Here is a 13,409-nt window from a genome sequence, read left to right as displayed (position 1 = left end):
CTCAATTTTTTTATATAGATGTTGTATGTGTAGTGAAAAAAAATTAGTTCCATTGTATTGGGTCATAAAGAGGCACCAACGGCAGCAACTTGATGCCCGAAAAGGCATCCCATCCGGCTTCACGCTCACTAATTTTGGCAGTTGAGTCATTAATTTTCTCCATCTTTTTGCAAAAATTTTTCTTTTGCATTTTCATCATCATTTACATGAGACATATATTTTACACCCCACGAATATTGTTATTTCCATTCCCTTCTATGGAGAATTATAGTTATTGGACAAGAACTGTTACAACACTGACATCTTCAGGTCACAAGCGGTACTACACCTCAATTAAACCAACACTAAAAAAAAAGAAAAATATTAAAAAAAAACAATATTTTCACATTTGTGCCACAGTATTTCTCCTTTACCTGGCACTGATCTCTGCCACATTTTGGATAGAGAAGAGTATCTGCAGGACGCCGTCCTCTGAGAGATGGTTTGAGCACATGCTGGAAGAAGAAACTACGGTATTAACAAAAGGAATGCTGAATAAAGAGATCCTTTGTGATAATAATGTATTAGGTCGTGTAAACTATTCCCATGTGAGAATTTTACAATATTCTGCCATTTTCCAGTATTGCAGTGAAATGTACAAGTGATGGCAGGTTCCAGTTTCTTAGGAGGATTAATTAAAAAAATTGTTTAAAAAAAAGAAAAAAAAATATAAAAAAAAAAAACCTTAAACCTGCAGCAGGCCCTGACTATATGGCAGTATAATTCAGCCACCATATGGCAATAATATTATAATATTCAGGCAATATATAGCAATAATATTCAGGCAATATACAGTATGTTTGTCAGTAATTATTCAGTGACTATATGGCGATATTATTCAGCCAATATATAGCAATATTATTCAGCCAATATATAGCAATATTATACAGGAACGATATGGAAATATTGTTCATCCACTATACACAAATATTATGATGTCACTATATGGCAATTTTATTACATCACCATATGACTATTATTCAGAGACCATATGGTAATATAATGTAGACACTGCATGGCAATAATATTCAAGCACTTTATGGCAATACTATTCAGACACTATATGGCAATATTAATCAGGCATTGTATGGCAATATTATTCAGACACTATATGGCAATATTATTCAGACACTATATGGCAATATTATTTAGACACTATATGGCAATATTAATCAGGCATTGTATGGCAATATTATTCAGCCAATATATGGTAATATTATTCAGGCACTATATGGCAATATTATTTAGACACTATATGGCAATATTAATCAGGCATTGTATGGCAATATTATTCAGCCAATATATGGTAATATTATTCAGGCACTATATGGCAATATTAATCAGGCATTGTATGGCAATAATATTTAAGCACTATATAGCAATATTATTCAGACACTATATGGCAATATTAATCAGACAATGTATGGTAATATTCAGACGCTATATGGCAATATTAATCAGGCATTGTATGGCAATAATATTTAAGCACTATATAGCAATATTATTCAGACACTATATGGCAATATTATTCAGCCAATATATCGTAATATTATTCAGACACTATATGGCAATATTAATGAGGCATGGTATGGCAATAATATTCAGCGAAAATATGGTAATATTATTCAGGCACTATATGGCAATATTATTCACTGACTATATGGTAATAATATTCTGTCAGTATATGGCAATATTATTCAGGAACAATATGACAATAGTATTCAGGGACCATATAGAAATATTATTCAGTCACCATATGGCAATATTATTTAGTCACTATATGGTAATATTCTATCACTATATGGTAATATTATTCTGTCACTATATAGTAATATTATTCAGTAACCATATGGCAATATAATTCAGGCATTGTATGGCAATAATATTCTGTTACTATATGACAATATTATGCAGGCACGATATGGCAATATTATTACGGCAATATATGGCAATATTATTCATCCGCTTACACTATACTATTGTGTTTAGATTACAATATCTGTGGTGAGGGTGCAGTTTAAGAATTATAACAGTAAAATGTTGAGTGTTTTAACCCCCCAGAACATTTAGTTCTAAATGTATTTATATTCACCTCCTATTTCTTCTCCTTTGTATGCGCAAGACAAGAGAAATGTGTTTAAAAAGAAAGAGAAAAAAGCCGACAAAGAAATTTCAAGACACGTACCTGACTTCAAATAAGCGAGGGTTCTGCTGGAGTATTTTCATAAGGTTAGTGATATCATCAGTGCCAATGTTACAGCTGTTAAATCTGAAAGATGAGAACAGTTTTATCATCATTGTAGTTATAATAAATCTCGTAGCTGTCAGGATGATTGACAGGCCTGTCATGTAATACTACTCCGCTCCTCCGCAGCTTACTCATGTACTCGCAACCCTACAACATAAAACCAGGAGATGACATCTGGGGTAATACAGGATGGCAGGGCTGATGTTTTTACACACACACACACACACACACACACACACATTTTATGTATATATATATATATATATATATATATTTTTTTTTTTTTTTTTTTTAATTCTTTTTTTTTTTTTATTATTATTATTTTTTTTTTATTTTTTATTTTATGGGTCTTTTTTTAGTAATTTATTTATTTATTTATTTTCTATTCTATTATTTTTTACAGTGGCAAAATGTGTGTTATTTGTGTTATTGTGAACAGTTGAGCAAGTTGAAAATGAAATGATCTCTAAGAGGCATAAGGTTAAACATGACACATTTGCTTTGTAATTTAGGAAAAAAAATATAAATTTTTATATATATATATATATATATATATATATATATATATGTATATATCTTGCAAAAATTAAGAGACCACTGCACAGTTTTATAAAAATCAGCTTCTCTACATGTCTGAGAGCCATTCCATTCCAGGGTCAGTTGAATTCCACAGTACAGACCGGCAGAGGGCGAAAGCGACTCTCCACTGACCGGGATGACCATCATCTTATTCGAAGGTTACTCAGCAACTGCAGAAAGACATCATGTGACCTACAAAAGGAATGGCAAACGGCAGCTGAGGTGAAGTGCACGGAAAGAATAGTTCGTTACAGGCTCCTAGAGGCAGGGCTCAAGTCATGTAAAGCTAGAAAAACGCCTTTCATCAATGAGAAGCAAAGGAGAGCCAGGCTGAAGTTTGCCAAAGACAATAAAGATTGGACCATAGAGGACTGGAGTAAGGTAATCTTCTCTGATTAGTCTAGTTTTCAGCTTTGCCCAACACCTGGTCGTCTAATGGTTAGACGGAGCCCTGGAGAGGCGTACAAGTCACAGTGCCTTGCACCCACTGTGAAATTTGGTTGAGGAAAGGTGATGATCTGGGTATGCTTCAGCAAGGCTGGAATTGGGCAGATTAAACTTTGTGAAGGACGGATGAATCAAGACGCATACAAAGTTATTCTGGAAAAACAGTCACTTCCTTCTGCTCAGGCAATGTTCCCCAACTCTGAGGACTGTTTTTTCCAGCAGGACAATGCGCCATGCCACACAGCTAGGTCAATCAATGTGTGGATGAAGGACCACCACATCAAAACCTTGTCATGGCCAGCCCAATCTCCAGACCTGAACCCCATTGAAAACCTCTGGAATGTAATCAAGAGGAAGATGGATAGTCACAAGCCATCAAACAAAGAACTGCTTACATTTTTGCACCAGGAGTGGCATAAGATCACCCAAAAGCAGTGTGAAGACCGGTGGAAAGCAGCCAAGACGCATGAAAGCTGTGATTAAAAATCATGGTTATTCCACAAAATATTGATTTACGAACTCTTCCGGAGTTAAAACATTCTGGTCTGAAAGGAATGCTTTTTTTGTTATTTTGACCATTTTTCATTTTGAGAAACTAAATATAAAATGTATTGCTTGGAAATTCGGAGACGTTGTCAGTAGTTTATAGAATAAAAGAACAATTTACATTCTCTTAATTTTTGCCAGAGCTGTATATATATATATATATATATATATATATATATATATATATACACATATATATATATATATATATATATATATATATATATATACATATATATATATATATATATATATATATATATATACAGTAGATACATATATATATATATATATACACAGTGCCTACAAGTAGTATTCAACCCCCTGCAGATTTAGCAGGTTTGATAAGATGCAAATAAGTTAGAGCCTGCAAACTTCAAACAAGAGCAGGATTTATTAACAGATGCATAAATCTTACAAACCAACAAGTTATGTTGCTCAGTTAAATTTTAATAAATTTTCAACATAAAAGTGTGGGTCAATTATTATTCAACCCCTAGGTTTAATATTTTGTGGAATAACCCTTGTTTGCAATTACAGCTAATAATCGTCTTTTATAAGACCTGATCAGGCCGGCACAGGTCTCTGGAGTTATCTTGGCCCACTCCTCCATGCAGATCTTCTCCAAGTTATCTAGGTTCTTTGGGTGTCTCATGTGGACTTTAATCTTGAGCTCCTTCCACAAGTTTTCAATTGGGTTAAGGTCAGGAGATTTACTAGGCCACTGCAACACCTTGATTTTTTCCCTCTTGAACCAGGCCTTGGTTTTCTTGGCTGTGTGCTTTGGGTCGTTGTCTTGTTGGAAGATGAAATGACGACCCATCTTAAGATCCTTGATGGAGGAGCGGAGGTTCTTGGCCAAAATCTCCAGGTAGGCCGTGCTATCCATCTTCAAATGGATGCGGACCAGATGGCCACGCCCCTTGGCTGAGAAACAGCCCCACAGCATGATGCTGCCACCACCATGCTTGACTGTAGGGATGGTATTCTTGGGGTCGTATGCAGTGCCATCCAGTCTCCAAACGTCACGTGTGTGGTTGGCACCAAAGATCTCGATCTTGGTCTCATCAGACCAGAGAACCTTGAACCAGTCTGTCTCAGAGTCCTCCAAGTGATCATGAGCAAACTGTAGACGAGCCTTGACATGACGCTTTGAAAGTAAAGGTACCTTACGGGCTCGTCTGGAACGGAGACCATTGCGGTGGAGTACGTTACTTATGGTATTGACTGAAACCAATGTCCCCACTGCCATGAGATCTTCCCGGATCTCCTTCCTTGTTGTCCTTGGGTTAGCCTTGACTCTTCGGACAAGCCTGGCCTCGGCACGGGTGGAAACTTTCAAAGGCTGTCCAGGCCGTGGAAGGCTAACAGTAGTTCCATAAGCCTTCCACTTCCGGATGATGCTCCCAACAGTGGAGACAGGTAGGCCCAACTCCTTGGAAAGGGTTTTGTACCCCTTGCCAGCCTTGTGACCCTCCACGATCTTGTCTCTGATGGCCTTGGAATGCTCCTTTGTCTTTCCCATGTTGACCAAGTATGAGTGCTGTTCACAAGTTTGGGGAGGGTCTTAATTAGCCAGAAAAGGCTGGAAAAAGAGATAATTAATCCAAACATGTGAAGCTCATTGTTCTTTGTGCCTGAAATACTTCTTAATACTTTAGGGGAACCAAACAGAATTCTGGTGGTTTGAGGGGTTGAATAATAAATGACCCTCTGAATAAACTTTTCACAATTTAAACAAAAAAAGAAATAACATTCTTTTTTGCTGCATTTCACACTTCCAGGCTGATCTACAGTCCAAATGTCACAATGCCAAGTTAATTCCAAATGTGTAAACCAGCTAAATCTGCAGGGGGTTGAATACTACTTGTAGGCACTGAATATATATTATATATATATACATATATATATATATATATATATATATATATATATATATATATACGTACATATAAAAAAGATATGTATACAGCATATATATTTTCCATGCGGTGTGTGTACCTAACATTGCTTTATAGTTGTAAAAGTATAAAATGCATATAGCCCCCTCTAGTGGTTTTTCTGTGACACGGCAAGAAAGTTCTTGTAAAAATAAAAATTATATATGTGTATATATGTGCGTGCATAGATATATAGATAGATGGATATTGTGTGTGTTAATGAGTTACATCCATAAACATATTTGCGATATTCCGTCATTGAAGAAAACTATTACAAATGGTCTGTGTGCCGAAAAAAAAATGAAAAATACATTTAAGCCGAAGAACAAAGTTTGAAAATAACATGAAATTGTAAAAATAACAATGCACTGATTAGGCCTTAAAAATAATTCCATTCCAGTTACAAAGGGTTATTAAAAAACAGCACATATTGATAATTAAGATGTTACCATGACTAGCATCAGTCAGTTCTGTTTAGCATTCTGGGACTTGTGGTGCTGTCCAGGCAGGCAGCTTGTGGGTTAATTCTTTAACATTGATATCTTGCTAACTCCCTGTTCTGAGCCTTGGGTAGGGCTACACACTACTAAAAACCTTAGCTCTCTGCTTTGAGTTGCCAGTTATAGGTATTAAGGCCCTGTCACACACAGAGATAAATCTGTGGCAGATCTGTGGCAGATCTGTGGCAGATCTGTGGCAGATCTGTGGCAGATCTGTGGCAGATCTGTGGCAGATCTGTGGCAGATCTGTGGCAGATCTGTGGCAGATCTGTGGCTGCAGTGAAATTGTGGCCAATCAGTGCCAGGTTTGTGGCTGTGTACAAATGGAACAATATGTCCATGATTTCTCTGCAACCACAGATCTGCCAAAGATTTATCTGTGTGTGTGCCGGGGCCTTTACTGACTCTGGCTCACCTCTATTACACTGCTCTGATTCAGTGTGCAATTTCTGTATTGACTTTGTCTTGCGTTTGCACTTCTCTGCTGCCTTTCCCTACGGCTCCATACACTTTGTGGACTCAATCCAGGGGGTCCTGTATAAGTCCAGATCCCTGTATTGGGACTAAAGGCTTAAAGCCAGCATTTCCCTGGGACCTGCTAGATGTAGTGGCTAGTGCCAAGCATTTTAAGAGCTGACATTGACAGTTCTCTCTTAAGCGGGCGTCACACGAGATGACTGATCGTGCGATGCATCGTCGGGGGTCACGGTTTTCGTGACGCACATCCGGCATAGCGCACGACGTGGTTTCGTGTGACACCTCCTAGCGATGCAGTATCGCTCACAAATCATGAGTCGTGTAGTCGTCGCTAGGTTTCATAAAATTGTTTAAATAAAATGGCGGCGGTTGTTAATCGTTTCCGTGGCATCACATGTTGCTCCGTGTGACACCACGGGAACGATGAACAGCAGCTTTACCTGCCTCCCGCGGCACCCGACGGCTTAATGGAAGGAAGGAGGTGGGCGGGATGTTTACGTCCCTCCGCTTCGATTGGCCGGCTGCCGTGTGACGTCGCTGTGATGCTGAACGTCCCGCCCATTCCAGGAAGTGGACGTTCGTCGCCCACAGCGAGGTCGCCCGGAAGGTAAGTACGTGTGACGGGGGTTAAACGAGTTTGTGCGCCACGGGCAACTAATTGCCCGTGACGCAAAAACGACGGGGGCGGGTACGATCGATCGTGCTATCGCACAATCGGTCGTCTCGTGTAAAGCAGGTTTAATACTGAGTTTAGGCAAAATATCTATGGCTCTCTAAATCAAATCACTATTGAAAATCAAGAAATCTCCAGATATCTAAAGGATATTTCATAAATGTCCAATATGGGTTCTAGATGTGAGGCTCAAGCCTATCTCCAGTACAAGGGCATGAATGGAGGGGTCATGGGACTCCTGTGCTGGGCTTATATACCTTATCGTAAACCCCCTTTAACCTGGGTCCTTAAGGGACCGTCACCAAAAAACTGTTTGCCAAATATGCTTCCTATATTACCAATCCCAGATTGCTTGTTCTAGATGTCCCACACAGTGCCAGCAAATGACCCCGTCTATAGTGTCAGCCATGGACGCTCCGGTGGTCTTCACTGCATTTCTTCAGAGACGTGTGTGATATTTACTGGTATCGCATACCTGCAAGAAACCTTGTTGGCCTTCTGTTGCCTTTGTAAATGTAAGCAGATATATTCAGGAGATCTGCAAGCAAGAAACTTGTTAATGGATGCACAAGATTAGCAAAATACTCCAGAAGAATACAATTTGAAAAAAAAATAAATGAATAAAAATAAATTATATATATATATATAAAAATATAAATAACTGTATATATTTATATTATTTATATGATATATTTATATTATTTATATTTTATATTTATTTACATTATTTACGGTATATGCTGTATTTATTTATATAAATATAAAATAAATGTATATATATATATCATATAATGTAATAATAATATAAACTAATACAAATTAATAAATAAATAAATAATGATAAAAACAATAAAATAGAAAAATGAGATAGAGAAAAATATATATATATATATAAAATATATATATATATACACATTTAGGTATTTTTTCTATTTTATTTTTTTAATTTTGCACCATTTGGCATCTATAGCCTCTGTGTTGCACGTTCAATTGCTGGCTGAAGAATGAGTTAACTGAGAATCTGTCAGTGAGCTCCTTCTGACAGTCTAAAGAGAGAGTTTGTAACTCTTTTCCCAGCATCTCTCTGCTGATTTATGACCACAGACCACATCAAAGTTGAACGTGCAAACAAAGAGCCTGTAAATCCTGCCAGATTTTTAGGCCTATAACAAGTTTATGATGATGAGTGCCAAATTTTTAACGTTTAAGAAAAAACCCTTTCCCCTGGCTGCAGTTTTGATTTTATATATATATTTTTTTTATATATATATATATTAAAAAAAAAGTGTGCTTTGTTTCTCCTCCCCAGGTCCAATGCTGGATCTCCCCCAGAGTTCCCGGTATGTGTTATTGTCTGCGGTGCACCAAAAATTGAGCATAGCAGCTCTGAGCATCTCAGGGACACCTGCTGAGGTCGCTGATTGGCTGCAGTATTGTTTTTTGGCGACTATACCGAGAGCAGCTGCGGAGAATCAGCTCTGGACATGGGGAGGGCGAGTAAGGCGCTGTTTGTATTTAAATTGCAGCTGGGAGACAGGGTTTTCAAAACAGGAAGGTAGGGAAGGAAGAAGAAGGTAGGAAATCGCTACTTACCGAACATCAACTTCTAGGATGCGGTCACAAATGTTGATGGAGCTGGCCAGTAGTAACACACAGCCAGGAGATAGGTCACCGGTACTGATCCTGAGAACACAATAAAGAAATGATTGCACTAAGACTCATCCAGAATTTACTGTTTTAGGCTGCTTTCACACTACGTTTTTTTAACATGCATCATGAACGTTTTTTTAACGCAAAAACGGATCCAGTGCAAATGCGTTTTCATTTCAATGCATTTGCAATGGACTCGCGTCAACATGCGTTCACGTGCGTTTGCGTGCGTTATAGTGAGGATCCAGCGACTTGTGTCGCGGGCGGAGGAGGGGACGCTGCGCTCTCCCTACTGCTCGGGTCCGGCCGCCGCTGCTGCTGCGGCCTGCTGCTGCTCGGTGGCTCGAGCGATGGGCCGGATCCCGGGGACTCGAGCGGCGCTCCTCGCCCGTGAGTGAAAAGGGGTTTGGTTTTTGGGATAGTTTATTGTCCGTGACGCCACCCACGGTTGTGGTGATTGTGTGGACACCACCGCTGCTCTGTATGGGGATCCCGGGAGCGGTGACTGGGAGCAGCAAAGTTGTTAGTTCTCCCCTCCGTGGGTAGGGGGTGGTTGTCCCGGGGCCCAGTGATGAGGTGGGGGATGCTGGATGGCAGGGCCGGTGCAGGGCTTGGTGGGGTGCAGGGACGCGGGGGCAGCGCTGTGCCTCACGGCACTGTGGTACTCACTCAGCCTGAGACGGTGACACAGTTCTCGGTAAAACACATGGCTGGAAAGACGGTTCCCACGGACGGCTGCTGTTGCTTTTCCCCAGTAGTTGACGGTGACGGTCCCTTTTCCTGCACCTAAGTCTATGTTGGTAGCGATGGGTTCCCACCGGTAACCCGCTCCCCGGCTTGGATATGTGCCGGAGGAGCCCCTCTTTGCCCGCAGGCGCTGGCCCTGAGAAACTGGTGCCTTGACGGTGGCGGTGTCTCTCTCTAACGGTTGGACTGTTGCCTTCAATCGGGACTTGGTTGTTGGGAGACCCAGAGGTCCCCTTCACTGACGGATTTGGCAAATTCACGGCGACTCCTAGCCTTGCCGGGATCCGAAAGGCCCCTGCCAATGGTGCTGGCTTCTCTTCGTATACCGCTCCGGTACCGCCGGGCCACCACCCGTCCACGGTCCTTTCAGCAACCTCCAAGCAGCCTCTCCTGCAGACGGTCACCGCCGTCTGCTAACCTTGCTGTTCTCAGTCCGGGGCACACACCCGGACCAGCTTCAGGCTTTCTCAACTGTCACTTTCTCTGTCACTACTCTCACTTGCTCCTCTCACTTTCTCCTCCAACTCTCACTAAACTCTATCTGTCTGGTTTTCCCGCCTCCAGGGCTGTGAACTCCTCGGTGGGCGGAGCCAACCGCCTGGCCCACCCCCTGGTGTGGACATCAGCCCCTGGAGGAAGGCAACAAGGATTTTTGGGTAGCTTCGGTGTACCTATCCGGGGTGTAGGGTGTGGTGGTGTTATGACCTGTGACCCCTGGCTTGCCCAGGGCGTCATATTCCCCCTTAGCAAAATGCAGACCGTCCGCGGGCTGCCCGTCCAACACCGGTTTTATTTTTCTGAAAAAGAATGAAAAACACATACAAGTAGAATAACATCATCCCACAACGGGAGGCACTTTTCAAAACGGTTGCTGCTGCCGCTCTCTCCCACCCAAGTAACCTGGCCCTGATGCTGCCTCTAAAAAACAGGCAGCACCCCTTGACCCCAGTCCTGAACCAGTTACCCGAGCGGGATCTGTCCTTCCCCTCCAGAGGGTAGCCACCGGTTCCGGTGGTGGCTGGGCCCCAGCCTGCTCCACTGCGGGCCCTCCCTCCAACCTGCCTCTCCGGAGGCGGTAACGTTTAGCTGCAACACAACATTTTTATTTACAAGCCACTAATGTTTGTGGTTGCCCTGCAAGTTCTCGGGCCTGTTCATAGAGAGTTCCCTATGCAACTTTAGATGGTCCCTTCGGGGACAACACTGCCGGCAACGGCCGGTTCCAATCACGGTTGACAATCAGCTGAGGCTTCGGTTGATTACTTTCATTTTATCTCAAAACTTTTCAAAACTTGAAAACACACACACACACTTCTGGTCCCTTTTAAAGGACGGTGCAACGGTGCTCCGCTGCCTTACTCGGATTCTTCGGCATCACCTGAGGGAGGGGGCGCGGCGCTCACACGGGCCTCCTGGCTGCCCCTTAGCTTGGCATCCAGCGCGAACTACCCCCTCTCCCCACAGTGCCGGGTGTACTGAACTATGTCGCCCGGCATCAGGTTACGGCCTGGGTGCTCCTCTGGCAGGTGAGCATTCACATCCCGCCGGGCTATAAACACTTCGGCCTCCAGGCCCGGTTCGTAAATAAATCCATAGCCCCGGCGGACATCAAACCGCCTCACCTGCCCCTCATACAGCGGGCCCCGGACCCGGAAGGTAGCTTGCCTCAGGCTCTCCTTCTCCCGGATTGTACGGGCCACCATCTCCGCCTTCTTCCTCTCTCTCTCACCGATTTCCAGGCCCAGTGGTACCGGCTCCCTGTCCCAGTACGGCGCTGCTGCGAGCTCCGGCGCACGGATCAGGCCCCGCGGGACCTGCTGGACACTGCCCACTGTTGGTGATCTGGGCGGCAGGCCCCGCGGTGTCTTGGCCTTGGGCGCCGCCTTGCAGCAGCAACCCGGCGCAACCTCAGCCGAGGTGTGGGGGATGAGCACAGGGGCTTTCCGCTGCTGCGCCTCCGGCACAGAGCGGGCTGTTGGCTCCAGCTCGGGGGACTTCTCGGGGGACGCCTCCGGCTCGGTTTTCGGGGCTTTCCATGGCAGCACCTCCGATCGACTACGGGCTCCGGCTACAGGTCAGCCCGCCGGGGCGGGCATGCTGGGTATCTCTACCGGTTGCAGTGGTAGCGGGCCTAGTGGCGGGGTCACGGCTTCCGAGACGGGTGGTGAGGGAGGCAGCAGGGCGAGAGGGCTTAGACCAGGTCCCGCAGCCGCGATGACCGGCCCTTCAAGGGCATCGGGGCGTGGGTCACTCACCCTCCCTTCCTCAGCTTCCTCCTCGCGTCTCCGCACGGTCGCTATGACATCCGCCATGTCGGTCTCCCACTCCTCCATGAGGAGCTGCATTTTGACCTGCAGCCTCTGGTAGAGCTGCGCGGTCCGGATCTCCACCCACGCCGCGGTTCCAGGTGCGGGGGCTACGGTGCTACGGGACGGCATCCACATGTTGCTGGCGGCTTCTCCCAGGAACAAGATGGCTGCAGAGTCCTGGCGTCCCTGCTTTTATAGCCGCGGCTACATGCACTCAGTCGCCATTTCGTCCCCCTTAGCCTCTTTCCGGCTCCTCCTCTATCGAGGCGGGGTTTTGGCCTTCGCGCCTCCGCTACTCGAGAAGACGCTCGAGCGGGAACTTTTTGCGCCAAAGATGGCGGCTTCTGAAATTTTCTGGCCGGATATCTCCGGCTATAACAAGGCGCACCTCTACCCAACGGCAGAGCGGTAAGATCCTGTTCGTGACGCCAAGTTGTCGCGGGCGGAGGAGGGGACGCTGCGCTCTCCCTACTGCTCGGGTCCGGCTTCCGCTGCTGCTGTGGCCTGCTGCTGCTCGGTGGCTCGAGCGATGGGCCGGATCCCGGGGACTCGAGCGGCGCTCCTCGCCCGTGAGTGAAAAGGGGTTTGGTTTTTGGGATAGTTTATTATCCGTGACGCCACCCACGGTTGTGGTGATTGTGTGGACACCACCGCTGCTCTGTATGGGGATCCCGGGAGCGGTGACTGGGAGCAGCAAAGTTGTTAGTTCTCCCCTCCATGGGTAGGGGGTGGTTGTCCCGGGGCCCAGTGATGAGGTGGGGGATGCTGGATGGCAGGGCCGGTGCAGGGCTTGGTGGGGTGCAGGGACGCGGGGGCAGCGCTGTGCCTCACGGCACTGTGGTACTCACTCAGCCTGAGACGGTGACACAGTTCTCGGTAAAACACATGGCTGGAAAGACGGTTCCCACGGACGGCTGCTGTTGCTTTTCCCCAGTAGTTGACGGTGATGGTCCCTTTTCCTGCACCTAAGTCTATGTTGGTAGCGATGGATTCCCACCGGTAACCCGCTCCCCGGCTTGGATATGTGCCGGAGGAGCCCCTCTTTGCCCGCAGGCGCTGGCCCTGAGAAACTGGTGCCTTGACGGTGGCGGTGTCTCTCTCTAACGGTTGGACTGTTGCCTTCAATTGGGACTTGGTTGTTGGGAGACCCAGAGGTCCCCTTCACTGACGGATTTGGCAAATTCACGGCGACTCCTAGCCTTGCCGGGATCCGAAAGGCCCCTGCCAATGGTGCTGGCTTCTCTTCGTATACCG

The 13,409-nt window shown here is 44.8% G+C and overlaps 1 protein-coding gene across 1 annotated transcript in view; it reads right to left on the bottom strand.

The window, feature by feature from the left end:
• Positions 1 to 13,409, bottom strand: part of NLRC5 (NLR family CARD domain containing 5) — a 149,850-nt gene that overhangs the window by 82,123 nt on the left and 54,318 nt on the right. The window contains exons 21-24 of the mRNA XM_075326907.1: positions 9,043 to 9,132; positions 7,925 to 7,987; positions 2,225 to 2,308; positions 414 to 494 (exon numbers count right to left, since the gene is read on the bottom strand). Of these exons, the coding sequence (XP_075183022.1) occupies positions 414 to 494; positions 2,225 to 2,308; positions 7,925 to 7,987; positions 9,043 to 9,132 (318 nt within the window). The remainder of the gene's footprint in view (positions 1 to 413; positions 495 to 2,224; positions 2,309 to 7,924; positions 7,988 to 9,042; positions 9,133 to 13,409) is intronic.

Source organism: Anomaloglossus baeobatrachus, chromosome 10 (genome assembly GCF_048569485.1).
Source record: "Anomaloglossus baeobatrachus isolate aAnoBae1 chromosome 10, aAnoBae1.hap1, whole genome shotgun sequence".
Lineage (NCBI taxonomy): Eukaryota > Metazoa > Chordata > Amphibia > Anura > Aromobatidae > Anomaloglossus > Anomaloglossus baeobatrachus.
This window is presented reverse-complemented; position numbering and strand designations above follow the sequence as displayed.